The 27,443-nt window shown below is 37.5% G+C and overlaps 7 protein-coding genes and 3 long non-coding RNA genes across 13 annotated transcripts; 5 read left to right on the forward strand and 5 right to left on the reverse strand.

The window, feature by feature from the left end:
• The first annotated feature begins 87 nt into the window (after window positions 1-87).
• On the forward strand, window positions 88-1,660 carry LOC143184964 (uncharacterized). The gene is made up of 4 exons (XM_076387605.1): window positions 88-174; window positions 327-411; window positions 526-914; window positions 1,009-1,660. Exons 1-4 carry the CDS (start codon window positions 89-91, stop codon window positions 1,184-1,186), a joined length of 738 nt encoding a protein of 245 aa, XP_076243720.1. The 5' UTR covers window position 88; the 3' UTR covers window positions 1,187-1,660.
• Window positions 1,650-3,075, reverse strand: LOC143184965 (rhodanese domain-containing protein CG4456). The gene is made up of 4 exons (XM_076387606.1): window positions 2,525-3,075; window positions 2,120-2,323; window positions 1,874-2,036; window positions 1,650-1,786 (listed from the first exon to the last, which is right to left on the reverse strand). The coding sequence occupies exons 1-4, from the start codon at window positions 2,688-2,690 to the stop codon at window positions 1,732-1,734; spliced, it is 588 nt and encodes a 195-aa protein (XP_076243721.1). The 5' UTR covers window positions 2,691-3,075; the 3' UTR covers window positions 1,650-1,731.
• An 813-nt stretch (window positions 3,076-3,888) lies between these two features.
• On the forward strand, window positions 3,889-6,052 carry Tmem18 (transmembrane protein 18). Its single transcript, XM_076387607.1, has 5 exons — window positions 3,889-4,187; window positions 5,273-5,390; window positions 5,467-5,521; window positions 5,591-5,684; window positions 5,776-6,052. Exons 1-5 carry the CDS (start codon window positions 4,131-4,133, stop codon window positions 5,911-5,913), a joined length of 462 nt encoding a protein of 153 aa, XP_076243722.1. The 5' UTR covers window positions 3,889-4,130; the 3' UTR covers window positions 5,914-6,052.
• A 38-nt stretch (window positions 6,053-6,090) lies between these two features.
• On the forward strand, window positions 6,091-8,817 carry Mterf3 (mitochondrial transcription termination factor 3). Its single transcript, XM_076387602.1, has 3 exons — window positions 6,091-6,994; window positions 7,466-8,452; window positions 8,536-8,817. The coding sequence occupies exons 2-3, from the start codon at window positions 7,474-7,476 to the stop codon at window positions 8,811-8,813; spliced, it is 1,257 nt and encodes a 418-aa protein (XP_076243717.1). The 5' UTR covers window positions 6,091-6,994; window positions 7,466-7,473; the 3' UTR covers window positions 8,814-8,817.
• A 23-nt stretch (window positions 8,818-8,840) lies between these two features.
• LOC143184963 (endoplasmic reticulum-Golgi intermediate compartment protein 3) lies at window positions 8,841-12,720 on the reverse strand. 2 transcript variants are annotated; one of them, XM_076387604.1, is made up of 8 exons: window positions 12,388-12,720; window positions 11,823-11,888; window positions 11,636-11,752; window positions 11,516-11,556; window positions 11,366-11,430; window positions 11,073-11,296; window positions 10,838-10,966; window positions 8,841-9,785 (listed from the first exon to the last, which is right to left on the reverse strand). In XM_076387604.1, exons 1-8 carry the CDS (start codon window positions 12,470-12,472, stop codon window positions 9,448-9,450), a joined length of 1,065 nt encoding a protein of 354 aa, XP_076243719.1. In that variant the 5' UTR covers window positions 12,473-12,720; the 3' UTR covers window positions 8,841-9,447. The 2 variants fall into 2 exon arrangements, with proteins under 2 accessions (XP_076243719.1, XP_076243718.1); XM_076387603.1 differs by having other exon boundaries at window positions 11,823-11,981.
• Window positions 10,013-10,832, forward strand: LOC143184968 (reactive oxygen species modulator 1). Its single transcript, XM_076387609.1, has 3 exons — window positions 10,013-10,164; window positions 10,419-10,555; window positions 10,624-10,832. Exons 2-3 carry the CDS (start codon window positions 10,425-10,427, stop codon window positions 10,730-10,732), a joined length of 240 nt encoding a protein of 79 aa, XP_076243724.1. The 5' UTR covers window positions 10,013-10,164; window positions 10,419-10,424; the 3' UTR covers window positions 10,733-10,832.
• A 402-nt stretch (window positions 12,721-13,122) lies between the features above and the next one.
• On the reverse strand, window positions 13,123-13,937 carry LOC143184969 (uncharacterized). The gene is made up of 2 exons (XR_013002847.1): window positions 13,806-13,937; window positions 13,123-13,451 (listed from the first exon to the last, which is right to left on the reverse strand). It is a non-coding gene; the product is annotated as an uncharacterized LOC143184969 (long non-coding RNA).
• Window positions 13,123-23,168, reverse strand: Vari (MAGUK p55 subfamily member vari). 3 transcript variants are annotated; one of them, XM_076387597.1, is made up of 7 exons: window positions 23,037-23,168; window positions 19,124-19,420; window positions 17,430-17,666; window positions 16,432-16,906; window positions 15,829-16,163; window positions 14,974-15,048; window positions 13,123-14,345 (listed from the first exon to the last, which is right to left on the reverse strand). In XM_076387597.1, exons 2-7 carry the CDS (start codon window positions 19,190-19,192, stop codon window positions 14,169-14,171), a joined length of 1,368 nt encoding a protein of 455 aa, XP_076243712.1. In that variant the 5' UTR covers window positions 19,193-19,420; window positions 23,037-23,168; the 3' UTR covers window positions 13,123-14,168. The 3 variants fall into 3 exon arrangements, with proteins under 3 accessions (XP_076243712.1, XP_076243715.1, XP_076243716.1); XM_076387600.1 differs by lacking the exon at window positions 23,037-23,168 and adding an exon at window positions 21,175-22,076; XM_076387601.1 differs by lacking the exon at window positions 14,974-15,048.
• On the reverse strand, window positions 22,171-23,005 carry LOC143184967 (uncharacterized). Its single transcript, XR_013002846.1, has 2 exons — window positions 22,649-23,005; window positions 22,171-22,526 (listed from the first exon to the last, which is right to left on the reverse strand). It is a non-coding gene; the product is annotated as an uncharacterized LOC143184967 (long non-coding RNA).
• A 2,837-nt stretch (window positions 23,169-26,005) lies between the features above and the next one.
• LOC143184979 (uncharacterized) lies at window positions 26,006-26,752 on the forward strand. The gene is made up of 2 exons (XR_013002852.1): window positions 26,006-26,316; window positions 26,473-26,752. It is a non-coding gene; the product is annotated as an uncharacterized LOC143184979 (long non-coding RNA).
• The last annotated feature ends 691 nt before the right edge of the window (window positions 26,753-27,443 follow it).

Raw genomic sequence — 27,443 nt, forward strand, 5'->3', positions numbered from 1 at the left:
TTGTAATATCTAAAATTAAAACCAGTTAGCGCTGTCGTCAGTTGCTTCAAATTCTGACAGAGGATACATAAACAAAAAGGATTTTACGATGGACGCACGAAGACGGGACAGAGAACAAATTGGGTTATTTGGTGTTGATAGAATTTGGGGTAAATCGCCAACACGAGTCGAAGAGTAAGAAACTAGAATTATTTTAACCATCACGTTCATACGTTGGATTGAATTACTACTGATCTAAATAATTTTAAATGCATGACACTAATTTTCATCAGCGATACATATTTATAAATCGTAAGCGAACGATAATTTCTTAATTTTTAATGTAGCTCTGAGGAAGATGAGGAAGTTAACAAGTACAAAGACAGTGGTATGCCAAAAGACAGGAAAAGGAAACAAGAAGCCAAGAAGAAGGTACAAAAATATATTTTATAGTTTCCTTCATTTTGTGAACATAGCCCATTAAAGTTTCAACATATTTTATTTAAGTCTTAAAGTAACTGAATTGTTTTGTGATCCTTTTCGTAGAAAAGTAAAAAGCTAAAGAAAGAAAAGAAAGCTAAGAAGGATAAAAAACATAAGAAACATAAAAAGAGGAAGAGAGTGGACAGTAGTTCTGACAGTAGCTCTAAGGAATTAGAGTGGGTAGAAAAGAATGGGACTAATGATAAAGCAAAAGTTAAAAGAGGATCAAGTTCGGATGACAGTGGAGATGAAAGCATTGTGGGGCCAGTTCAGAAGCCACATGTTACATTATCAGCTAAAGATTTTGGTAAAGCTCTTTTGCCAGGAGAAGGTGCTGCAATGGCTGCATACGTTGCAGAAGGAAAACGTATACCTAGGAGAGGTGAAATTGGTTTGACCTCAGAAGAAATTGCTGCATATGAATCTGTCGGATATGTTATGAGTGGTAGCAGGTAATATATTTTTTTATTATTTAAAAATTGTCCACTGTCTCTAAATGGTAACAAGAATTAGCATAGAAGTATAATACCACTCTTTTTTGTACAGGCATCGACGAATGGAAGCTGTTCGTATTCGTAAAGAGAACCAAATTTATTCTGCTGATGAGAAACGTGCATTGGCTATGTTCAGTAAAGAGGAGCGACAGAAACGAGAGAATCTTATTTTGGGACAGTTTAGAGAAATGGTGAATCAAAAATTAGCTCAAGAACAAAAAAATAAATAGTTCTATCTTACAAAAGGATGAATGATAATCTTCATTCAATATGATACTCTGTACATAATTTTTAATGAATGGTAAAATACATAGTAAGACTAATTTAATCGCTCGTGCTGTGGATTAAACCCTGTGGTTTAAACTGAAATGAATCTAGGCATAAAGTTTGTATGCCATTCCCTGACCTACTTAGAAGTTTCTTAAAGGGGATAGCATTCGAACTTAGCAACCAAAAATATGAAATTCTGTATTATCGGATTTTTATGTACAAAATCAACATGGAGGCAGTAATGTCTCTGGAGTAATTAGTCTCACTGATTTTGGAGCAATTAAGTAAGTCTTATCATAATTTTTATTTATAGAAGTGTATGCACGAACTGAGGTACATGTACATATATTATCTAAAATTAATGCATATTATCAGTGCATAATTTACTATACATATGTGTTTTGAATTGTTCAAAATAAAAACTTATTTTACACAATCAATGATATTTTATTAGCAAATATTCTCTAATACATAAGAAATATTTTACTAAATGTGTATAAAACTTTTATACCTTTTGGTTACTTTCCCAATCTAACCATCCTCCAACATAGTTGTATGCCCTAAAACATACATGTATGATTAAGGATTGCAAAAGTGTATATACACAAGTTATTAAAAGTTCAGTGCATTTGATAAAACTTAAATACTTTTCATATCCAAGTTTTTGTATTTCCTCCTGAACCATACCACTTCTTTTACCAGATCTACAACTTAATATTATCTTTGTATCTCTTGTAGGCTTATCTTTAGCAAATTTGTCTTTAAAATCTTTTTCAGAAAGGTTTGTTAAAGCATTTGTAACATCTCCCACTGAAATCGTATAATTTTATTTAATATCTCTAAATATAATATTACTGTATTAAAATAAGATTCAGATTAATAATCATACACACTTGGAATATGAATACTCCCTGGTAACTTTCCAGTTTCATCAATTTCACTTTGCTCTCTAACATCAATGATCAATATACTGTCATCTTTCTGTGCTTCTAAAATATCTTTGTAATAAAGATTAAGAACTTTTCTATCACCTTCACACATAGTTTCTGACTTAGTTTTAAGAAGTGTCGAAGTCGAAAAGTGCAAAGTTGATTGAACTAAAAAACACGCAATAAATTTAAGAAAATGGATTTCCATTTTTATTCAGAAATATATTTTACAATAGTGATCAGTTTCAAAGTAAATTCTCTTAATTAGATTTATTCAGTTCGATTCTTCCAAAACAATTGAACTTACATATACTATGCAAATATTATATCAAATATAGAACGTTATTGGAGTAAGTTTTTATAAATTACCGTCAACAGAATTTAGTTTATACGAAGAAAATTTTAAGAAACTACTGTAGACGACCGTTTTCCGTGTAAATGGTAACTCGCAAAGAATCGATGTAGAAGGGATAAATAATATATGAAACCGTTGTAGTTTGCTGTAAGTTGTCATTAATTTATACACAGTAGACATATTGATTCTGTACACACTTCTGCAATGCAAATACGCTTGCAAAGTGATAGTGTAGCTAAACACTATGTATGTACAGAGATTGATTACAACTTCTTCGTGCAACCCCAATCGCGGTTTTGATGTATATATAATTCATAATCCAATATAAATGTAATCGGTGTCATCATTGACAAAATATAAAATAGACTTCTAACTGGATGTATTCTTTCGAATCATTTCTGACATTATCGACGGAGTATAAAATACGACTAATCATCAACGAAGAGATAGAGATATTTTCCAATATATTTTTCTGTTACACGATCAGGGAGCTCTTGAGCTCCTTATCACTTTCGTATTACATTCCATGTTATCAATTTAGATTAAAAATAAAATTAGAGCGTTACGAATGGCAGAAATTAAAGTTATATAGTTATTACCGTGGAAATATTTCACATCTGAAATGGTCTAAAAATTGTGATCACGGTGTAAGATTTTCCTTACGACTATTATTTCTTTTTTTTTACTATTATTTCTCTTTTTTAAATTCTTTACTTTTACGGCTAGTCATCAAAAACATGATAACCACCTATGAGTATCTTTCTGATAACATTGTGATATTTCTGTAAAATTAAATAATGACAAATAAAACCATTTTTTACGTCCTCGAGTGTGGAAAATTTATAATTACATGTAATTTGCTCATGTTCAAATATCCCGCTCACTCATACAGCCACTTTAAAAACACAAAATCAAAAGAAGACTTCCAACTTCCCCTTCAAAATATCCTTTCTCACTTCAGCTTCCTCTTTCATAAATCACTACACTGATGTAAAAATATCCTGAAATTTAATATACAATTTCGTCACCCAAGTGTTACTTTAACCTTTTCCATACAGACGAGCAAACTAAACTAGACACTCATTGCCCACCTGAAACGACGCGCCATCTTCAGACTGCCAGTCACCCAACTCCCACTAATCAAACACAGCCCTAACACGCGATAGTGCGTGCTCAGTTACTCGCGGCGCAATCCTCTCCACGCACCTTCGCGTGATGGGTAGCGACCGTACCCACAGGTTAGTCCACCATTACCACCGAATAGGTTATGTGAACCAGCGAGAATCGATAAGCAATTCTACTCCCACCTGACGGTAGATTCTAGAACTATCCCCCGTACACTATAAGCTTCCTCTGTGTGCGACCGCGCACGTATTCCCCACGAGCTCTAAGCGTGTGCGTGGAACGAGGAAAAGAGAGAGAGCCGCCGTCACCCGTCATATTTGTTTTTCCAGTGTGTCGCCGCGTACACGCGGCGTATATCAACGTTTCTCCTCGCGTGGTTTATTCCTTTCATCGACAGCGGCGTCGATCAGAAGGAGTAAGCGGAAGGCCATCGCGGGCCGAATTTCCTTCGCGGATGTGCTGTTTTTCTGCCGACGAAAGTTTCGCCAAGTCGCAATGTCGGAGGACCAACCGAAGTCTCCGATCGACGGTATTCTGCCATTCTTGCAGAGCGTGAGTTCATTCTTTCGCTTATAGACCCAACACCACGGTCGTTTCTTGCATCGGCGTCGCCGAGAGAAATCAGCCGATCGAACGAAACGTTCCTTTCTCCCTTTCGTACCCGGCCATTTTCGCTTTCGATACAGCCGGCGAAAAAATGTCAATGCCGAAACGCTCAGTGCACATGTCAATCGTTATTGTCTTGATAAGATTCGGTCTTGTCAAGTGCTTACGCGTCCCGTGACTCGATCGACATGTGTCGGTAACGTTCATCAGACGCGTATTGGGATCGGGGACATTTCGACTTATTCTATTATCTCTGCTTTCTGACGGCTTTATTGCAGCGTAACGTAGTATGCGAATCCTTATCTGTGCGTAATTGATAGTGGCAGGAGCGATTGAGAACCTTCTCTGATGACTTTTAAGAAATTTGATAGCGATATAGTTGTTTAGGGGAGTTAAGGTATATGTAAAGACAGAGTTTGGTATTGATGTTTACTGCAGTGAATACTAAATGATACTGGTATCTTGGCAACAATGTATGTATTGGTATGAATACAAGTGTAATGAAGTATCGAATGATATAGATTCTTAAGTGATCTTGAGAAGTATTGATCCTTTGGAATTGTGGTAGCTAGGAAAGATGTAGCTAACAAATGATTATCTTTTGACCCAATGGTAGGTTTGATATATTGAAACTTGACCATGAGGATATATAATATTGAAATTGATACCTATTATTGAATCTAAAAGACAAGGCTGAGGCTATCTGATGACACAGTTGAGAAACCTTGCATGAAGTTTTAAGAGTACTGTGATTTTTATTTGTTTTATGCTTGTTTTTTTCTTTCTTAAAATTATACAGAAGAGGCATTAAACTTTCCACTTTGAAAGTGATTTTGCATTATTTTAAGTATGACAGATGAATTCAATGAAGAGATTCACATTGTGTTGGCAGGGCTTAATGTAGAAATTATGTATGATTATGTATATTTATTCTTCCACAAGCTTGAAGTACTTTTCTGTGGTCAAAGTCTCAACATTAATGTCTTTTCTGATTGAGTATATGAATTTTAAAATAATATAAAACTTTGCAGATTGAATGGAGGGACCCATGGCTTGCTTTATTATTGACTTTCCATGTTGCTGTTACAATGACTGCATTAATGACAAGAAATCATGCTAACTTTCAGATTATGCTATTCCTTGCTCTATGTAAGTGTATTTATATTAGAAATAAAACACAAATTATGAACAAATATTTAATATTGTATCTACTACTCTCTTTCAGTACTATTGGTTTATTTTTCCGAAAGCATCAACGAGGTGGCTGCATCTAACTGGATGTATGTACATTGCAACACACATTAATTATATTAAAAAGTAACTATCATACACTTGTAAAATCTTTGCAGGTTATTTTCAAGACAACAGTATTTCGATTCAAATGGACTTTTCATATCTGTAGTATTCTCTGTGCCTATCTTGATGAACTGTATGATAATGATTGTAAGTATAACAAAAAGTAGATATAATTGTATAGTTACGAAGGAAACTTACTAACGTTATATTTATGTGATCATTATATTTCCATCTGCAGGCTAGTTGGCTCTATCAGTCAAGTCAGTTAATGACCAGCTTGAAAAGAGCCCAGTTAAGGCAACAAGCAAGGAATCGACAAATAGAGAACGAGTCCCCTAACGCGAACGGCGCTGTTGTAAGGGAGAAGCAGGAGTAACAATTCTAGTCAGGCGACAAGAAGTGCGAACAGCAAAAAATAAAATTGTACATTATTACGAAACAAGCTGCAGCTTGTCCTTGCCGCGCTTGAGTAACGTGGCGCTGTCGTGGCATCGCGAGATTCGGCAAATGTTATTTGATAACGACAAAGCATTCTCTAAAATGTTACTGCCGATATAGTCATCGCTGTAATTCATATTGAAGTTAACTAGTTAAACTGTCGATAGGCTGTACTTTCAGTCTCGTGCCGTATGTGTATAACTAGAACGCGAATATGAAATTTATTGTTAATAATTTATTCCAAGACGGATTGAGTACTCAAATGTGAAACGGCACACCATTTGGGAACTACAGAAAACTATGTGATCTGTGAGAGGATATTATCTTATATTAAGGTACATTCCGACAGTTCTTTGCTTTTATCTTAACGTTGGAACATTCGTCATGAATCAAAGTGTTCTCAATACATTACCAGTGTACTTACTATCGTAATAGGTATTGCTTCTTAAAAACGTCGATGAAAAAAAAACGGCATAATTAGATAATAATGGCTCTAGATATACATGTAGGTATTGTATGTATGCGTGAATGAATATACATTTTGTCGACAAAAAAGCAGGACGTGCTGTCAATCAATAAGTATTGCGCGTATATATTGCATCCAGTCAGCATCCTTAAGTTGTATATTTGTGTAAATCAAAGAACATTTTCTTGCCGTCATAATATTTAACGCGTGACGAATCAGTTTAAGTAATAAAATATTTCTTCTTAAGATTATGAGTTATTCTTTACATATATTACACCCTAAGCATAATATCTATTAACTCATAAATTACGAAATTACAAGCTTTTTGCATCTGCATTTGATAAATGCATATTAAAAGTACAATAAATCTACATAAGTGCATATGCACTTTTTAAATGGGATAGTTATGTGTGCAACCACCAGATAGCGCTTCATACACTACAGTAGTTCATAATAAACAATTTCACAGCACTTGTTGAGCAGTATTTGAAGTGAATAAATAATATTTATGATTAACATGCTGTGTTATTGACTAATACTGTGTACTATCTTCGTAAGTAGTCTTAAATCTAAGGATATTAAAAAGTTGGAAAAATGTTCATTTCTCTTGAGTCTTCAAACTAACCTTTTCCATCAACGAATTTTCTATATTCAGAATGAAAGTTGTTATTTTATGAAAGGAACTTCACCTTTTCTGCAAATTTCAATATCTGTAAGCCGAGAGTCAGTGTGACCGAAGTCCTTTTTTGTTACTTTTAAGGAGAGCTTAAAAATTATTGTCATTACCCAGATCTTAACGTAATATTTGAGTAGCAAAAGTTAACAAGTAGTTTATACTATTAAATTTCCTTCACTTGTAATATAATTTAACTAAATTACTGTTATTTCAATAAAATGAAGAGAAAGCAGTAAGATCCTGTAAACAACTTAATTTTGAAAAAAATGTACTTGGGTTAGCCTAACTCTCAGGTACAGATAATATGTTATACCTATACTATGTTAATACTTTATATTAACATTTTAGTATTCAAAATGGTGCTTTCACGATCTTACATCATGTTACGAGCAGCATGTCGCAAAACTGGTGGAACTAAAAATTTCATTTTGAAAAATGCCTTAGAAAATACTAAGTTCTTAGCACATCTATCAACTAATATCCCAAAGGAAAAAACATCAAATGAAGTTTTTAAACAGTCTCAGTCACCTGAATATGTTGGACATAGAAGTGCAGATTACACTGATGAATTAAAGAGTAAGGCTTTTGTGAATTGTAACATAAATAATGAGGATGATAATGAGTTAAAGATGTCTAATGAAATTAATGGAGCATCTAGCGCTATAGTCCCAGAAAGAAGGCTGGATGAAGTCCCTAATACGTTAGAAGATTTGAATGGAAAGCTAGCAAAGCTGTTGAAGCCTTGCTACGAGGATCTATCTGATGTAGGACCTTATATGACACCAACTTACAATTTTGCGAAATTTGCAAATGACTCTTATACTATTCAACAATTAGTCAAATTGGGAGTAAATCTACATAAATTAGAAGCAGACAGAGATATAGTAGAACTGTACCTAAGTCTTGATTTTGATAGAGATATAAAGCCATATGTACGTTTTCTACACGATTGTGGTGTGCTTCCAGAAAATTTGGGCAATTTCATTACTAAATGTCCAAAAATATTTAAAGAAGATATGGATGATCTTCATACAAGAATAAGATACTTAAGGGCACACAAATTTACTCCCGAAATGATACAATTGATAGTAAATAGACATCCTCCTTGGCTCTGCACTGAAACAAAAAAAATAGACTATAGACTGGGTCATTTCCAACATACCTTTAAATTATCAGGTTTCCAACTGAGATGTTTGACTATAAAATGTCCAAAGCTTATAACATATGACATGACACATATAAGAAAAAATACCTTTTCAGTAAAAGAAGAAATGGGTTTTTCTCCTGAAGAGACGCAGCGTATTTTACTGAAAACCCCCTATGTTTGGATTCACAGTAAATATTGAAATTATTGATTACAGGTAATAATGAAACAATACATTTTACTTATTTACAAATGCTTCTTATTCTGGTTTCAGCTAAATTCAAAGTGCTCTCAACTTTTGATTATGCTCATAATTTGATGAAGTTGTCACATAAAATTATATCCCAACAGTCAAATATTTTAATCTGTCGAAAAAGCAGACTCCAGCAAAGACATTTATTTTTAGTGGAATTGAAAAGAGACCAATACGATTCTACCAAACCATTGTACATATCACCAGAGGTATTAGTGTCTGGCAATGATATCGAGTTTTGTAAAAACGTGGCAAAGGCTTCGATTAATACGTATAACATGTTTCTAAAAACCATGTAATATTGTAGCAATAATTGTAAATACAACTGTTATTATAAATATGTATATTGTAAACTTCTTGTAGCAGTACAATCTTTATTGTTTGTACACAGTTTTCGAGACTTTTTTACACACGTCTATAAATCCGTATGTACAAGTATATGTATAATATATATGTATATCTTACGCAAAAAATTCGATCGACTGTAACGGTCATTATTGAGGTCAACGTAAAAAGTGGGGATATTCGTTAAAGCGTACATTTTATAGAAGGTGGTCCACTTAAAATATTACAAGCTATTTCTCAGAAGCTACTGGTACCACCAACGTTCTTTTTATTCTTCAAACAGACCATCCTGTATAATCATTTCAGCTCAGAACACTTGCACGCTGGCGACAGCTTAATGAGCGAAGATACGATATAGTTTAATTCCTGTGTTCAAGAAAAGAAAGAAAAAGCAATGCACGCTTATCCATAAGAGACAGTAAAATGCAATTCTCATAAACGAGGAAACTGTCGCCAGTTCGCGCTTAGCTTTATCGAATAAAAATCCAGATCTACCTTACAGCGTTTATGCACAGCTCGATTGTTCACGCGTCGCGGAACAAACATTTTTCACGTAGTATTTCTCATACCTATCAAGCTACCTAGACTTTAATTATACTTCCCTAGTTCTATTTTCTTCCGTATCGCTCTCACTAAGTGATACAGCAGAGAATCAATCAATCCAGCGACGGTGAATACGCCGCCGATAATGGCGCAGGTATTCGTCGCGAAATGGCCAAACGACTTAGCTTTTTCCGTATACTTCACCATCAGCGGGCTCAGCTCGTAGCTGAAGAACACTCCGGGCATTCCCGACTCTCCATCCATCGGTGTTACTAATCTGGTATGTCTCGTCACAGAGAACTGATTCGTGAGCAAGGTCGAGCCATCGGCCCGCACATAAGTCGTGGGTACAATTTTGATGTAATAATAAAATATCGTTCCGCCTGGAACAGATCGAAAACAACAGAAAGCGTTCGATTAGAACTTCAATTGAAATGACGTGTGTCGTCACGATTACCAAACGAGGATAAAACGGTTCCCAAGTGTCAAAATTGAAAGTAAGAAGGGCTTTCGATAAGTTGAGCTGATTTGCGAATTTGAATATCCCGCCGTTGGCAAGTGACGTAAGAGAGCGGAAGTAGCGAAGCAGCCGTCTTCCATCGTACGATTAGTACGCAAGGAGAATCTAACATGGTGCTTTTTGTGTAATATCTTGTTGGTTCAATTTATTGAAAAGATCGCGAAAAGGATACAAATTTTATACGACGAGAAGTACGAAAAGATCGAGACACGTTACGAATTCTTACGAAGGACGCTTGAACCGTGAGTGATGTTACATGTAAATAACGAGATTATCGCGTGTAAAAAATGGAGAACTTTACTCGGGCAAAGCTTCGAGATGATAAAATCAATTACATTTTTTACAGATTGAATGCACTTCTCGCATATCGAACGGAAAATCAAAATTTGAATTGATTGTTTTTACGTTTTAACGATAAGATTGTAGTCGAATTTTTTTTGTAATAGCATATTGAACAGGTTAAAACATGTGTTTTTATACGATAATGTATGTGTAGATTAAAATGCCGGTCGTACCAGGAGGAGCGTATCAACAAACTCCTTCGTGTTGGGAACGAATGAAAATGGGCTTCATGATTGGATTCTGTGTTGGCATGGCCTCAGGAGCTTTATTTGGGGGATTTTCTGCATTTAGGTATATATTTTATGATAAGCAAATTAGTATGATTATAGCAAAGAATTAATGGAATGGTTTATTATTAGATACGGAGTAAGAGGGAGGGAACTGATAAACAACGTCGGGAAAATGATGATTCAAGGTGGTGGAACATTTGGCACATTTATGGCCATAGGAACAGGAATACGATGCTAGTACTACAAGACTGTTTGGTTCTAAGTTTAGGATACAAAGGACTGTAATGCAAGAATACTTTGTTGATTTCTTAATAAAAAATATTTCTAAGGAGCAAGGACATACCATCCATTGCGACCACTGTGGTACCATCCATAGGATTTGTTTTCCCTGGAATGTTCAGCCCAAAACTTAAGTGGCGGATGTTGTGAGTCATATTGAATTTAGCTGACGTATATGGTTGAATGTCATGCACTGTGAATATTAAAAAAATAATGCTATTATATATAGTGTACGTGTAGCTTACAAATTTTGAAGAAAGTTAATTTATATATATTGAAGTTCTATTTTTTTTAATTACCGTGTACATGCTTAACAGAAAAACTGTCACCAGGAGCAATATGGAAGCTTCCAGCTACTCTATTTACTTCCATATAACCATAAATTTGACACCCTTGAGTGAAAGCAGTCTTCATTTTCTCCAGTGATTTATCATTTTGACATTGTTTTATATTTTCTAGATCAGGTGGTTTCCAACTTTTTAGTCTGTAGGCTTCTCTTACATCTTCACAAGTATTACAACACCTGTAAGGTTAATTTAGTTATTTGTATGATATTCTTTTATGAATGTATTTAGAAATTTGTATAATATACTTCAATTTGTCAGTAGCAGCTCCATAACAATCTCCACATGTTTTCTCTGTAGTACTTTCCACAGGCTATAAAAAATAATTCTTTCTGGTATAATATTTAACAGAAGGAATACAAAAATATGAGTAGAATGATAGCAAATAATTTAGTTACCTTTTCTGTACTTTTACTACGTGCTTTTGTGTTAGTTATGTCTATAATAAAATAAAAGAAAATCTTTTATACTATTTACTGTTAACAATGATCCTTCATAATATTAGCAATCTTGTATACCTGTTCTTTTTGGATCTTCTACAGGTTTCCCACTCAAATCTAAACGCCTTTTAAAAACATTATGCTCTATTTGTAGATGTTGTTCACCAGTTGTATCCATTGCATCAATAGATAAAACTAAAATATACTTGGTTTAACACTGTTATCATTTACAATAGAAACCCAGCATAATAAAATATTCACTTACGATCACAAGATATTGCAGGAATTGTTATATCTAAATTGATTCTCAATTTCGAACCTCTCGATGTGTCTACAAACAGTTCTTCATTGAGGCTTGGTGTAAGATAATAATTTACTTCGGATAAAAATAAAATGCCCATGATAATGGTGCTAATGATTGTCACTGAAATCACAGACAAGCGTACTCACAGGTTATGAAGTTTATTTACGCCCGGTTAAATATAAATAACGAGCATTAAATCGATCGAAGATCTCGATAAGTATGTCACGTCATAGAATAATGCTTCAGAAAATGATAATAAATCACGAAAATGAATACTCCGAACAACAACCAAATGAAAACCTCTGTATCGTTCGAGATCAGAATTTGAGGTTAACCACGTATGGTTATAACCTCATGTCGTCTTCGAAGATGACTAAAAACACAACGAGAAAGCATTCAAAATTCTCTTAATACAGCGATGATATCCAGAGATCAGTATATTTGTTAATAAATTCATGGAAAGCGTGTAAGGACGGAACTGACAGGCGGTATTCGCATATAAATGTTGACATGTGAAGCACTTTACCGACAGCACCACTGAAAGTTCGTACGAAAATGTCTGCTTCCTCACGCACCTTTGGGTGCACGTCTAGTTGCCGCAATATTTGCATACCGAACAGTTTTAAATAAACTCGAATATACAACGAAAATCGTGCTCGAACTACGTTCAGGTGCTGACTTTTCCCGCAACTCAGATGTGACAACACGACAAAACCGGAAGTATGGCAGACGGCAGAATACTATTGGCTCTCCGCGGTGCATCGAGTGCATTCGTGGACCAATGGCTTCCTTCGATCCGGTTCCTCGAGTTCATTTAAACTTTGAACTTGGGTTTCACTTATTGGATAAATTATAACGATAATTGGGGATATCATTGTATCTAATTAAGCCTAACCGAAGCACTTAATTCAATTTTGATACTTAAGTTTCGTTCGATGGGTCGCACGTATAATTACTGCACTTAAATTTGTAAATGTGGAAGGTTCGAAGACTTCGGTTGCGATCTTGTAACCATTTTAACAGTTTTGTTCTATATTTGCTTATATAAATATTTATATTTACATTTAAAGTGATGGTAAATAAGGTACACCTCTGAGCTGTAGAAATGAATGCAGTAAAATAACTGTCTGTGATTTTAGAGATATTAAGTTTTGATGCCTTGATGACTTCCGGTATCAATTATTTAGTCCAGTACCCAGAAACAATGCGACAAGGAATAATGGGAGTTGTACAGGATTATTGTCGATTCAAATGCGTAACGAACGCTCGATAAACTTTATTTTTCCGTGTATCACGTGTAGCTGGTTCGGAACTTCCGGAACAGGAGCCGCGTACAGCGCAACAGCCGTGTTTATGCGTGCGATACGTGGTCAGAGCATTGGAAAAAACCGTGACAATCATGATCGCCTCTTACGTAAAACTCTTGAGTGTAAAACAAAATAATCTCGCCTCTCGACATAGTAGGTCTTCGCCGCAGGCCTTCATTTAGAAGGCTGCGTTATTAAGGCACTCTATGCCAGGAATACGCGCACCGAGTGGTACAAACGGGATCCACGAAGTACAGTATCGATACATAACAGACATACGTATCTAAAAAATAACGCAAGTATCTCTTACAGTAAATAAACGTACGTACATATAGGCAGGCTTCTGGTTCGAGGGGAATTACAAAACTAGGCGTGTCTTAAAAATAATTGGACGGCGGTCTAACGCTTACTCCAACGATCCATTTTCCCGTTTCACGTTTTCAATTACACAGGGGAATGTAGAAATAAAAATGTAGAAAACAGTTTTGCTAAATTGCAACGTCAAGTTTCTAAGCTCCCTCTAACTCTGTTATCTTTGATTATCCTCTTTGATTTTGTGTTCTACGAAATTTGGTGGGAGAACGGGTCGTTTCGTAAACCTAAAATAAGATAACATAAATGCTATGATTGTACTTACTAGAAACGGCAATGAAACCTGAATTCGTCATTCGAAAGATCTCACGACCTTCGCAGCCCGCGTGCTTCTCTAAAAAGAACATAGGGGGATATGTAACAACTTCCTGCATTCGTTTCAAGTCTGCACCGGGTCGAGTGTGTCGTTAAATTAAAATATCTATACATTCGCGCGATGTACCCTAGCCTCTGTGTACATACGATCACGGAGCTGCAATAGTGCCATGAATACGATCGCGATAACGACACATTCGATTTCATCGGTTGCATCCGCGGCTACGAAGGTCGCTGTCGCGTGTTGCACAGGCAGTAACGATTTCTTCGCTCCTGGAGAGCATCCTCTGGGCCCATTTCCTCTTAATCGTGGTTAATAGATCCAGTTTACTGGGACCCATTGATGCTCGGTGGCTAACGCGTCCAAGGCAGCAATCACCTGCCTAAACGTGTTATCAAAGTCCTCGTTAACGATCACCAAGTCGATGTACTTCTCGTAGGCTCGTTGCAAGGCCGCTGATTCCTCTAACGTGGACTTCAAATCGTCCTCCTATCAGCCAAGGAGAAAGATTTAGTTTTTGAATTGCGATTTAAAGGTTAAGTGTGCAGGTTTTGGTGAAGTTTCAAGGGTTCCGTGGGTGAAGTGTTTGGGAAGGTTGTTATCGAGTTCGAAATTTGGGTGATTAAGGGGGAAAGTCAATATTTTAATATTGTAATAGCTTGAATGGTAAACGATGTCCAGAACCGAAAGGAATAGTAAATAAATATTTTTTCAGCAGAGAAGGATGCAAACTTGATATTGAATATTGAAATAATTAATTTTAGTTTCTGAGGCTAGTAATTTATTTTTGTGTCAAAATCTAGGAAAGAATGTCTTCGGTTTGCACAGAAAATTCTCGTTCTTGGCACTCATTCAACTTCTCAGTTATTTTTAAAAATATTGAATTGTCTCTCTGAGTCACCCTGTGTAATCGAGACAATATTAATTAGCTGCTCTGTCATCGAGGAGCTACTCCAATTTCAAGTAATAAAAGTAGCTATTTAATATTGTCCCGACTGTATTAATACTCTGCAAGGTAAATGTGAATAACAATGGACTACCAGCCACTAGCTACACATTTATAAGTGACTACTCTACAACAAAAGTAAAATAAAATAAAAGTCCATGCGATACAGACCTCGTACAATGAAGCAAGGGACTCCAGCGTCCTGGCTCTCCTAGAGCTGTACCTGATGGAACTCTGGCGGTCAAACTAGCGAAGCCAACATCAAATACATACGAAAGATTAAATAAGGAAGGCTACTTAAACGGAGGGGCGGGGGCATAGAGATATTCGAGTAATGCAGAGAAAAGGAGGGAACGAAAATGATCTCGAAGTCAATTTATATGCAAGATGGATGAATCAATCGATGGACCACCGCGATGGAAAAGAAATACATGCGACACAATTACAGGAACTAAATTAAACGCTTTCACATGAACGGTGGCGAACAGACTGGCAGGCAGGGGTTCGAAAAGGCATCGTAAAACGTTTTTAATGACTTTATGCTTGCTGTCGCAATATAGGTACTTTTCTATACGAATTTCCGCTCAAGTGATTTTGTTTTTGTTTGCTTCTGGAGATATCGTTACCAGGAATTCATATATGATTGCACCTTTCGCAGAATCTGCATCGAACGAAAATATTTCCACAAACAGCTAGAAATAAAATTTTCGTTCCTGCAGTTATGCAGTTTCTTATGAAGTATCGCAACATGTTCGCTAGCCGTTTATTTTTACAGTATCTTTACTGGCTGTTGGTTCCTTGAATTAAACGTATTTTTTTAACGATATATTTGAGACTTCTTTGAATAAAAAATATTTCTTGAACCTGAAGAGCGAGTGTTGTCAATTAGAAATTAATATCGACTATTTGGCGAGAGTGTTCTATCTTTTAGACGGTATAGTTGCATTCTCGGCAGCATATATGATAAAAGAAGAATTGGAACATTTAATCTTAGTACTGCAGGGAAGGATATGAGGATTAAATTACCGTTAAATTTCTACTGCTCGCTCCAGTGGACCTGCCCAGGTCATACAGGCATTTCAATTGCTCCATTCCAGGCGCAGCGATGAAGATCACGTAGGGCATGAATTCTGTACTGTTGTGGAGAATTTTTAATGCAGCTGGGCTGCAATCCAAGACGCACATCTTCCCTGCTCTGATTAGCTCGCGCACGGAATCCAATTTAGTTCCGTACAGGTGACCTCCGTGTTCTCCATATTCGAGGTATCTGTGCTCCCTGATGTCAGTTTCCATTGACTCTCTGTCAGTGAACCAGTAGCTCTTGCCATCCTCCTCGAGGACTCTGGGTGGCCTCGACGTGACTGATCACAAAAATATTGCATAACTTGCTTAAAACTTGCGAAATTTTCTGAATTGAATGGGAAATTTTAATATTCTAAAGGAAAAAATTTGGACTCGTGAAATCTTTATGTAATCTTTCATTATTTAGTTAAATTTAATTAATTCTTTTTTCGCTGTTTCATCCTATGAAGAAGGCTTCACGAACCCAACTTCAAACCTCCTTCACTCAATCTACTCTTTCATTCCATTCACTCATTCACAAGTCTGCACAAAGCAAAGATTACTTACATGGAACAATAGTGCCAAATCTCTCAGGATCGCTGTTTATCAGCCTGTTTTTCAGCGTCCTGCGTCCAACACCCCTGGGACCAACCAAGGCCAAGGTCTTGCGCCTGAAGGGTGGCATCCTGGCGACCTCTTCGTACAAAAGTAGCTCTGCACCATCGAATTCGCCGTTCGACTTCGACTGATACATCTTCCTCTTCTTCTTCTTCGAGATCCTCGTGCCACAGATGCTTATCTTGTGGACGAAGTCAGCTTCCGGTGGGACGAAGGCTTTCCTTCGTTCTTCGAGTTCCAGCGAAGGAATCAAGCCTGGGGGGCCGAGACCTTCGCCCTCGACTCGTCGAGCCTGCCACCAATTTGGATCCGACTGGTCCACGATTTGCAGCACGTCGCCCTTTTGGAAGGGAAGTCCGATCTCTCTGCATGGCAGGAGCGTGTCTTCCGCTGGGTCGTAGTCGAAGAGGGCTCTCATGTAACACTGCAAATAGAGTTGCTAGATTGAGGGAACTGTGCTCACAGATTGAATCTCGTTCTTTTGTGTATTGTTTTTGCTTGACGTCATTTTTTCGGAAGCATTTCCCACTCACTGACGTCGACAGGGACGATAGTACACTCACGCGATTCGAATACTTTTCAAATCCCGACTATCATTTATTTACACGCGAAACACGTGAGCATATACAAGCGCCAAAGTGGTTGTATTTCGACTTGTTTTTTCAGCACTGGGATTATACTTAGATCGGTTTAAATAGGCCGACGTTAGTCAAACTTTATCACGGGAACTGCGAAATCTAGTTTAAATTTAGCGCCAAGGGTCTTCCGAGTTTGCACTCCGGATTTCTGCAGACAGCAATCATTCTGAGTGCTACGATTCGTGTGTCGAGAAGTCTAATTTTGGCACTAATCTGAGTCTTCCCCTGAATTTCAAATTTCTGAAATATGCTATGGTAATATTTTAGTGTCATCGATACAAGGTTATTGTTGGTCAAGTGGTCACTCACCGTGGATTTAATAGGCTGACTACCATCAGAGGCTATCCCAGGTGCCAACTTTAACGTAAGATTCTCCTTTGCTTCGTGAATCGCTTCCTGAAGCTCCTCGGGACTGTGAACATCTTTTCCATTCACCTCGAGGATCACCTCGCCTGGTTTCAGGAGTCCCTGGCGAGCTGCCGTGCTGCCACCAAGGATCCTGGCAATTATCAAGTTGCCATGCTCGTCGACCTGTATCGTCAGACCCTGCGCAGAGACAAAGTGTAAATAAACGTGAATGAAAGAATTCTGTCGAAAGTAAATGGAATCGTGGTGGTTGTTAGCGAGTTTAGACAGCAGGAAATGGTTTTCGTTAGACTCGATGGAGATCTGTAATTTTTCATGTGAAGTCTCTTTCCTCTAGATTCTATTTACACTTCTCTAAATGAGCAGTCATGAACGAAGTTGAAGTTAAAAATGTGAACACGTTGAACGACATGGCTAGTAATTAAGATTCGTCAATTTTTCATCGATATTTCAATAAAAATCATGTGAAACACTATTACCATAAGCATCACTAAACTATCTAAAGAATGTCGAAAAATTGCAAACAGAAGTGCAAGCATTTTCTGGAAACTTTCGTCCACAGGTGTTCTGTTAACACTTTGCTGAAAGTGAATTGGCAGGTCAACTTTCCTTGAAGTTACTTCTCACGCTTTCGACAGAAATGCAACGTGCAGAATCTCCAAGTCAGTTCTCGCGAAATCATCTGGATTTCTGCGAATTCTCTTCAACTTGCGTCTGTCTCTGCTCCACCAGACACTCCCGAAGACGCAAGTAACCCTCGAAGCCACATGGCGTCGGGATCACCTACATGACGATGGTAAACGTCTCAAATTATTTATGCACTGCAAGTGGGATTTCCGTCATTTCCTCACTCAGCGCGCGAGATTCAGAATGGGAATTCTCTCACGTGATGGAATGGTAAACGTCTAAAAGTAGATCTGCTACCGAGAAAGTCGCCACGCAAATAGTTATTTCCTCTATTGCTGCAAACTTGCCTCCTCCTTTGCCACTTTCTTTCACGCGATGACGACTGCGGGAGAAAATGACGCAGAACGGAATGGCGAACATCTCAGCCAATTTTACGATGAGGATGAATGTAGACACTTTGAAATAGGCTATCATAACAGTTGGTCAGGAAGTCACTATGAAACTTCACTTTACGCGATTGCAATATTTAGGTGAAGTTGGGTTATTTGGGTTAGCTAAGCATCATCATCGAAAAACTCAACCCTAAAGCTTGCATAGAATAGTAGAACTCATTGGATAATTTAAGACACTATTAGTCTTTAATGCACACGGAAAAAAGGCCATACAAATCTGGCAAAAGTCTCCTAAATACATTTAAAAAGGGTAGACTTTTGTAGAATATGTTAGAGTCCCTTGTAAAGCTAAACAAAGGTATCTTGATTTTACTGATTCTGTTAAGTTCAGGCTTATTAGAATACTTCTGTAAATTCTACCAAAGACTTCAATAATTTCAGCTCAATATTTTTTCTATGTAATTTCAAAAAAATGTAAAAATACTTTATACTATAATACACATTGCCACTAGAATATACCATAATAAAAAAATCACAAAGGACAGCAATTACTTTTGCCATAAACCCTTCAATTTTCCCCTTCTCCAAATATAAAATCTCTTTTACACAAAATCTTACCAGAGGTTCATCAGGTTGCCTTCTAAGACCGACCATCCTCACAGCCTCTGTCTTCTCGTTAGTAGGCATGATGGGCAACGGTGGTTCCGGTTTCGTGGGTGTCTCTTTTCGTTCCACGACAGCGTCGTGCGTTTCCAGGAGTGCCTTCAGGTGCGAGCTTTTCAGCAATCGCACGAGCTCGCGCGCGTTCTCGTCTCTGGAGGAGCGGAGCGCGTGGCAGACCTCGTCGACGATGTCACAGACGGAGGAGCATACCGGTTCCACGTGTAAAGGAGGGTCCTCCAGACGCTCCTGGACCTGAAACAGTTGCGGTGCTGGTCAGATCAAGCCTTTGGAACTGGTTTTGGTTTGAGGAACGTCTTTCCTCTGGTTTAGATTAGAGCTGGAACTCTAATTGATGAACTTAGGAAGGTAGGCGACCATGATTGTCAATGTTTTCAAATTCGCTGTTCATGAAAAATCCATGAACTAGTAATTGGTATCACAAAATGATAGTGTTCTAGGTGTTAGATAAGATCCTCAAAATTTATGATACATTTGGTAATTTTAAATAGGTATTTAAAAAGATTGTAAAAAGCTTTGAATTTGAATATCAAATACCTTTGAATTTCAAATACCTATTATTATTAGAGTGTATAGTTGAAATTCGCAAATTTAAACTGTGTAATTAATTTTGGAGCAACTTTAAGTTATTAAGTACTTTATGCTATTTATTTTTGATATTATCATTTCTTTTATATTCTATATTCTATTTTCTTTAGAAACGAGTGGTTAAATAATAAATCTATTATCTACTGTAAGTCAAAGCTAATGGAAACTTGAAAAGTTTTTTCTTAACCAGTAGACTGCGGATTTTTATTCATTTATAGAAATTTGAAATGTGTAAAAAGTTACAGAATGCATATAATATTCAAAAATATAGTAAATATAAATAATAGAGTATCTCAATATTTGAAAAATGAAGCAAGTTTTTATGTGCATAGATTCCATTTCTTTAACTGTGTTCATAAAAATACAAAACTGCATAAAAAGCCCACAGTCTAGTAATCAGTTTCTATATCCATTTAATGGTCCCAGTTCCTTCCCATTCTACGAGTATGGTCAAACCCACAAACAGTGAGCGGCTTAACCGTTGCCAGTTGTGAAAGTCGAAACGGGTTTCCGCGTTAAATTCACCGTACGAGGAGCCTTGGCTCTTTGTCCTCCTCGAGTAGCTGAAGAGAAACCGAGGCTGTTGAAGACCTCGCGTATAATCGATTAAAATCATCACTCATACAAAACTGAATACACGTATTACAAATTTTACTATTGTAAAATTTAATACAATTTTTTCGAAGTGCTAACTCTTGTTTAAAATTGTTCTACCTCGTGTTCTGAGTTAGAATGTGGCAGTTTCGTTAAAACAGAGGTGGCACATTTTTTCTCGGTTTATCACCTAGACGCGTAAAGTCATTGTGTAATAATGACCCGGCGTCAACGAAGTTTCATTCGATTAACGTCGACTACGTAAGGCTGGTGTACTCTGCGCTAAACCAGCCGATACAACAATGAACGTGTAATCACGAAAGTGGGTCGTTCTCAGCGTTTCAGAGCCACCTTCGAGAATGCTTAATACCTGAACGCATCGATGGGGAACGCGACGCGACTGGCGTTCAAATACTCAACGGAATATCATCGAAAAAACTGCTCACTTTATAGTTAGATTATTAGAACAAGCATCCTACAATCAAACTGGTATAATCGACGCGTATGAACTATTCAGAGCTCCAGGAATAAATATTTCCAAAGACGAAATATTCAAATTTTATTGTACTAAATTGCAGATATTTTTAACAATATTAATCGCCAATAACATGATCTGTATTTTTGGATTATTTTTAAACGATGCAAGTCCATTTTTGAGAGAGCTGACAATATGATGAAGCGAATGAGAAGATAAAAAATCAAGAATTTGAGTCAGATTTGAAATACTTAAATTGTTATGGGTACTCAGAAATTACTAATGAATTTTTAAAATAGGTTAACGATATAGTTTAGTAAGTATTACTTACTATAATTATCAATATAAAATCTGTGCTAAGATCCTAGTATCTCTCGTCAGGTTAATCGAGCCTAGAAATATTATTACTGAAAGCTCAGAGAAACTTTTCGAACTCTTCAAAATTTCTGCAGGAATCTCGCCGAAGAATCCACTAAATAAATTCGACGCAAATAAACCACCGTCACTTTCTGCGTTTCAGGAGAGTCCTCGTTCGCGTGCCACGGAAATTACTCCACGAAGCAGTCGAAGTCGCCGTTCCACGATGAATCATCATCAAATCATTCGCCTCGACCCATGTGCACCACAGATGCACAGGCTATTTCCACAAGCCGCGTTGCACCATCGATTATGAATCGCGGCGCGACGAAATCGTCGATCACCGACCACGGGAATCATACGATCGAACCAGCCAGGATTTCTGATCCAGACGGATCTCGGCGCTTCCACCCACGCGATTCGTCTCGCGTTCGAGACGCGGTATAAATCAACGTCTGACTCGCGATATCAAAGAACGCGCTTGTGCGCTGTTTAGTTTGAATGTTTGGAAAAACAAACAGTGATTTATGGAGATCGAGTGCGCGAATTGCAAGTTCTGAGAGCTTCTTTGAATTCTTGTTTGGGAGGAGCTTTTTCGTAAGAATTTTTATGATTTTTGTGGTGGTACAAAAAGTCTATAAGAATTGTGTACGTTGTTTATAATGGTCATATTGTGTTGTGTTGATTTGCAGAACTGAGTCACTAATTGAAGGGCTCGATGCAAAAATCGGTTGACTCCATTCCTTTTTTGGCAGAAACGACTCTTCCTGAGGATTTTAATGTATTTTAGTATTCAGTAGTTTTTTATTAATATTGTACAATTTTTAAAAGTCGAGTTGAACTGTTTTCGCAGCGAGCATTATTGTTTAATTTTTTTTAAATTTTAAGTACAAAGGAAACTTTGCAATTTGTTCTCTTAAAGAAAGTGATAGATTGCTATATTTGGGGAAAATAATATAAAAATATAATATTGAAATTAGCCCATGGTTGTTAGAAAAAGCAATTTATAGTAGCAAATTCGCAATTCTTAAATTCGTTGATTTTTGTAAATTCTTCGCGACTATACTGTATGCACAAAATATTAAGATCTAAATCAGTAGAAATGTCGTGACTCGGACAGACCAACCACAGGCTAATAATAACCGAGTTTTATGGATAAAGTTAGTCTAGGTAAAGCAAGATTTCTTCAAGCGTGGAGTACACAATCGAGTTCCACCCATTTCCCCGGTGTCGCAAGACGTCATTATCATAAGCACTAATTACGCCGCGTTTGTCATGGAAACAGCGCGAGCCTGCAATGAGTTCCTCCGTTCTTCTGTGACGTCCCTGAAACCGAGGCACGCGAAGATCGTGACAATCGACGTGGAAAAAAAGGAAATATCACCGATCGTTAGCTCTGTCAACAAGAAGACATTTCGTCACCAGAAGCTCCGTATGTACATACATACGTGTTACGAACTCCCCCCAACGTGGAGCGAAAATCAATAAATTCGTGACGCACCGTGCCTCGTCGATGACTACACTATCAACCTCCCGCAGTCTAATTATGCAACGTAAAAAAAATCCGCTGGCAAACACGTTCACACGTTCCTTTACTCGCAAACGATCACCTTGTTGACACTGATTCAGAGGAAAGAGTTCTACCATCGATCACACGTTTCCTCGACACACTGGGAGATACCAAACCTTTCTCCAATGGAACGCGAGGACGATTCCAAGTCAGAGGGGCCATCCAGCGTCCCCTTCTAACTGGATTTACGAAAACTGTACACAGACCTATGCAACGACACCGATACTAGTCCCCTCAGCTACAGGTGGACTCGCGTTGAAGAGTACCTCTCAGAATCCCTGGAAATACGACTCCAACGATATCCACGCTCCACGAGGCACCAGTTGCTGAACAGACCGCAGATCAACAGGGTCTGCACTTTCCCTTCAGCACTGCCATGGAAGCAACGATAGTTCTCCTTTACGTGTCCAGACTTTGCACCGAGCTCTGTACCACTGCGGTGGCTTGGTTCGTGGAGATAAAACAGAGGTCCAGGGTCTCTCGACAGAGTCGGGGGATCACCGATTCGAAACTTACTTGGACCTCAGAGAAACGTCGCGGCAGAGGTCGCCCGTCTCTCAGGTAGGACGCTCCTGTTTGGAGAACCAGTTGGCCGTCCTGGAACGACTGTGGCTCGGACGAGCGATCGCTGGCTGGCGGGAAGTTGCTTGTATCGATCAGACAGGGCCGTCAGTGTGTACTCGAAACGGGAGAGACGACGGGGTAAACGGCCCAGGAGCTGACGAAGGGATTTCTGGGACGCGGGCACGGCGTGTTGCTGCTTAGGTAAGCGGCGTCAGAAAACTGCCGCGCCTACTGACGTTTCTTTCGCCCCCACCTCCGTCACGGGCCACACTCGTTCAGGCTGTCTGACTGGAACAGGTGGGGGCCCTTCTTCGAGTATGGTATGCAATACTCTGCTACGTTCGCGCAGGGCCGGCTATTGGGGAACGTCAGACCCACTCCTTTTTGTCTTCTCGTGGACGGGGTGACGGTTTCATGGATATCATGCATTATTTTAACCCTTTGATACCTTATCCCAAGTGAGGACTTGGGCATAGAGTCAGGTACTGATCTGTTTATCGTGAGTGGGGCTCGGGCATGGTAAGACGTCGATGAAAATGAAGAGAAAAAGAAGACATGTTTCTTTTATATTTGGTGCAGCTTCTTTTACTCAAATTTGCTATTTTATTAAATTGTTAAGGGGTTAATGTACGAAAATATGAAGATCAAAGAGTAAATACGACTTGAGATATTTGAGGAAATGCTATTTGAGATAATGTAAGAAACTTGACTTCGTGACAGAATATAATCGTATATACATATAATAAACTAACATAATAATATGAAGAACAGGAGATATTTCCTATAACTAATGACTAGATTTCTGATGTTTAATTTACTAACACCCTTAAATCGGTAGAATACAAGGCTCCGAAAATAAAAAATTCAAATTATTTGTCACGAGTAATCTGTAATTTCAGCAATATAAGTTTAAAGAAGAAATAAAAAAGATCGAGTCGTTAGTACCCTGTCAGCCTTTGGTAGTAAATCAGGGTGATAGTCTTTTTTAGGTGAAGTGATTTGAGGATTGGAGAGACAAATGGGAGAAAAATGGTAACTGTGCTTCTGGAGTTGTGGGGTTGAGGGGTTCTGAGTATTGGAAAGATTTTCTGTCTCGTTTGAGCATATTGTGTTGGTATTAGACAGGTCTAAAAAATGTCAAAAATTGAACTTGAGATATCTGTAAAAAGTAACTTTAAATATGAGCAATATACTTTGAAGGAATTTTACTTCTGACGTACACATACTCGCTAATGTTAAACTTTAATTTTAAGATAAATTTAATTTAAATTTAGTATTATACCTAGCAGGCAATATCATCTCTTACAAGTTTTCCATACCAAATAATGAAAATTGAGTGACTATAAATGCTGTGATCCTTACAGTTAAGCGATAATAGAGTCACAGTTCATGGCGCGAAATTCTCAGTGGATTTACTATTTAATTATTAAAATGAAGTAGAGTTAATTATTATATTTAAGACTGCTATGTGTAGATTCTCTAATAGAAGAGAACAGTACCATCTACACAGTGTACTAACGTGTAAACTTGCACGTGCCTTGTTGCAAGGAATGTTAAATATCCTAGGTATCCGTTCAATCAAGGGAGGGGTGTTTCTTCTATTTGAGCATTCTTACTGCGTACTCATTCCCCTGCGAAAGTCTACACATCGTTTGCGCTCCAGAGACTGTAGTTTCACTTTGTCAACGATTTTGATAATAACTTCAATATTTAATTATCGGCTGTATAGTTACTTTTCACTATGATCAATTTATTAATTACTTAATTTAGTCTATTTTATATTATTTCTATTTCTACTTGAGGATGTTGAGATAGGTAGCGATACATGTCATTGATCCAGGAGGCTTACATAACTCCGATTGAAAGCATATGCATGAATATAATGGCGATAATAAAAAACTGCTCGCAGTCATCGACACCGATCCATTTATCGATCTTACGACGCAGGTAGACCCTTCTCAAGATACACAGTAATCCGTTACGCGATACAACGGGATCGTATAGCTCCGACGTTAAAGACAAATGTTGTCGATGGACCCATGAACCTTGGTTCAAAGGAAATTCCATGGAAATACGTGAAAAAATCACTTTGGAATTTTCAATTTCCAGAGTGCTCAAAAAATTGCTTCAAAATTCGTTTCGGTGTTTCAGTATTTTTTACTTGCATTAAACCTCAAATCTTTAACTCAACTAAAAAATTGTTTTTAATTCACTACAGTGAATTATCCATTCATCAAGTACTTTTCGCTCTAATTTTTTATCAGTATCATTGATAATCCTGTAAATTAATATTATTTACAATTATGTAGAAGTTATCTCTCATATATGAATGCCTGTCTAGATAGTACCTACACGTGACAAAATGTTAAGTCGAAGTCACTGAAATTTCTTGTAGAATTTACAAAAGTACTCTAACAAGCCTGAGTTTAATAGAATCAACAAGAGTCGACTTTGTACACTTAACAAAGCTAGTCTTATTGCAGTCTAGTCACCTTCGTTAATTTTACAAAGGTCCACAACAGATTCTACAAAACTCTCTCCTCCTTAAATCTACTTAAGAGACTTTTGTAAAATCCGTATGACCATTTTTTCCGTGTACACGATAGTCCAAATATTAATTTAGATTATCATATAGTAGTGACACTTCCAGATAAAAATATCTCACTTTAGAGTCAAATTTCGCACATATCTCAAAACTGACAATTTTTAGACGATTTTAATCACTTTTCCAGGAAACTAAGGCTATATCGCGTGCAGAGCCACTATATACGCCACTGTCATGTATATGCGCGTGGACGTACACGCGCTGCCACCCCTCTGGCCTTCCCGCGCGATTACAAAGCCGGTTGGAATTACATCGGCGGCGTGTACGCGCGCACGAACGCGACAGCCTCGCGATTTCTGCCAGCGCGCGACGAACGATGACTCCGACTCGGAGGAGACGCCGCCTCTGACCCCGAACAATTGACCGGGTTCTCTAAGGTCAGAGGCAATTACAGGGACATCAGAGGAGTTGCGGGAACGATTTGTCAATCGGACGGTCCAGGATTATTCACGATCTTGGCTTGTTTCCCGCGACTTCCTGTCACCAGCTTAAACGCACGAGTCATTCAATGTCCCTTTTTTCCCCTTGCGCAGGAAACGCCTTTCTTCTCAAGGATTCTTTGCCACGGTTTCCGGTGACTGAACGGGGCACTTCGTGAGGCTTCAAAGGGACGTTGCCCGTTTTCGTTTGTTTGTTCTTTGAGGGAATAGGGTGCATCGTCTTGGGGAAGTTTGCGTGGTTGACTTTTCAGGTTTGGGGTTGTGCCTTGTTCTTTATTTTTTAGAGTATTTGCATTCGGTGGGCCAAAGGAATTGAGACTGTTCCTTTTGGGGTTGTACGAATTTTTTTTAATTGGCGATTGAAGTTTTTATTGTGTGGTATTTTGTAGGATTTAAGACGAGTGGTTTGTTAATTGAATATTTGAATGTTTGAATGTTTGAATGTTTGAATGTTTGAATGTTTGAATGTTTGAATGTTTGAATATTTGAATATTTGAATATTTGAATATTTGAATATTTGAATATTTGAATATTCGAATATTCGAATGTTTGAATATTTGAATATTTGAATATTTGAATATTTGAATATTTGAATGTTTGAATGTTTGAATGTTTGAATATTTGAATATTTGAATTATTGAATACTTTGATTTTCTTGTGATTCGGCGATTTAGACTTTAATTTCCTGATTCATTTTTGTCACAGCTCACCTTTGACACTTCAAGGTCCTATTAATTTGAATTTCCTAGTCCCTCCAACGACCTTTTAATTAACCCTAATGAGTGACGTGCCATTGTGTAGCTACTCGCAAAACAAACTCGATTTAGAACTGAATGACTTAATACTAGTAACCCTAGGATGATTTATATCTAACAGTAAGTTAATTACATAAGAAAATTATCGAAAAAACTTCAACAGAATACAATATGTATTAACTCTCGCCAAAAATATTCTTGAAAAAGTACTTGAAGAAATCCTATCCGAGACTCAAACTAATCAAAAGTATCACACTCCCTTGATCCCTCATTTTCCACTCGAGCAGTCAATTTTCCAGAACTAACGTC

This window comes from Calliopsis andreniformis, chromosome 10 (genome assembly GCF_051401765.1).
Source record: "Calliopsis andreniformis isolate RMS-2024a chromosome 10, iyCalAndr_principal, whole genome shotgun sequence".
Lineage (NCBI taxonomy): Eukaryota > Metazoa > Arthropoda > Insecta > Hymenoptera > Andrenidae > Calliopsis > Calliopsis andreniformis.

What these genes read in the sequence shown, in the direction of transcription:
- LOC143184964 (XM_076387605.1), top strand. Translation starts at nt 89, where the DNA reads ATGGACGCACGAAGACGGGACAGAGAACAAATTGGGTTATTTGGTGTT. An exon ending in TCGCCAACACGAGTCGAAGA is followed by an intron (nt 175 to 326) that starts GTAAGAAACTAG and finishes TTTTTAATGTAG; the next exon opens with CTCTGAGGAAGATGAGGAAG. An exon ending in TATGTTATGAGTGGTAGCAG is followed by an intron (nt 915 to 1,008) that starts GTAATATATTTT and finishes TTTTTTGTACAG; the next exon opens with GCATCGACGAATGGAAGCTG.
- LOC143184965 (XM_076387606.1), bottom strand. Translation starts at nt 2,690, where the DNA reads ATGTCTACTGTGTATAAATTAATGACAACTTACAGCAAACTACAACGG. An exon ending in AGGGAGTATTCATATTCCAA is followed by an intron (nt 2,037 to 2,119) that starts GTGTGTATGATT and finishes ATACGATTTCAG; the next exon opens with TGGGAGATGTTACAAATGCT. An exon ending in CAAAAACTTGGATATGAAAA is followed by an intron (nt 1,787 to 1,873) that starts GTATTTAAGTTT and finishes TGTATGTTTTAG; the next exon opens with GGCATACAACTATGTTGGAG.
- Tmem18 (XM_076387607.1), top strand. Translation starts at nt 4,131, where the DNA reads ATGTCGGAGGACCAACCGAAGTCTCCGATCGACGGTATTCTGCCATTC. An exon ending in TTCTGCCATTCTTGCAGAGC is followed by an intron (nt 4,188 to 5,272) that starts GTGAGTTCATTC and finishes AAAACTTTGCAG; the next exon opens with ATTGAATGGAGGGACCCATG. An exon ending in TATGCTATTCCTTGCTCTAT is followed by an intron (nt 5,391 to 5,466) that starts GTAAGTGTATTT and finishes ACTCTCTTTCAG; the next exon opens with TACTATTGGTTTATTTTTCC.
- Mterf3 (XM_076387602.1), top strand. Translation starts at nt 7,474, where the DNA reads ATGGTGCTTTCACGATCTTACATCATGTTACGAGCAGCATGTCGCAAA. An exon ending in CCCCTATGTTTGGATTCACA is followed by an intron (nt 8,453 to 8,535) that starts GTAAATATTGAA and finishes TTCTGGTTTCAG; the next exon opens with CTAAATTCAAAGTGCTCTCA.
- LOC143184968 (XM_076387609.1), top strand. Translation starts at nt 10,425, where the DNA reads ATGCCGGTCGTACCAGGAGGAGCGTATCAACAAACTCCTTCGTGTTGG. An exon ending in GGGGGATTTTCTGCATTTAG is followed by an intron (nt 10,556 to 10,623) that starts GTATATATTTTA and finishes GTTTATTATTAG; the next exon opens with ATACGGAGTAAGAGGGAGGG.
- LOC143184963 (XM_076387603.1), bottom strand. Translation starts at nt 12,472, where the DNA reads ATGCAAATATTGCGGCAACTAGACGTGCACCCAAAGGTGCGTGAGGAA. An exon ending in TCCTGCAATATCTTGTGATC is followed by an intron (nt 11,753 to 11,822) that starts GTAAGTGAATAT and finishes AGTATATTTTAG; the next exon opens with TTTTATCTATTGATGCAATG. An exon ending in TTCTGTTAAGCATGTACACG is followed by an intron (nt 10,967 to 11,072) that starts GTAATTAAAAAA and finishes TAATATTCACAG; the next exon opens with TGCATGACATTCAACCATAT.
- Vari (XM_076387597.1), bottom strand. Translation starts at nt 19,192, where the DNA reads ATGCCTACTAACGAGAAGACAGAGGCTGTGAGGATGGTCGGTCTTAGA. An exon ending in GTCAGCCTATTAAATCCACG is followed by an intron (nt 16,907 to 17,429) that starts GTGAGTGACCAC and finishes CTCTATTTGCAG; the next exon opens with TGTTACATGAGAGCCCTCTT. An exon ending in ATTTGGCACTATTGTTCCAT is followed by an intron (nt 16,164 to 16,431) that starts GTAAGTAATCTT and finishes TTTTGTGATCAG; the next exon opens with TCACGTCGAGGCCACCCAGA.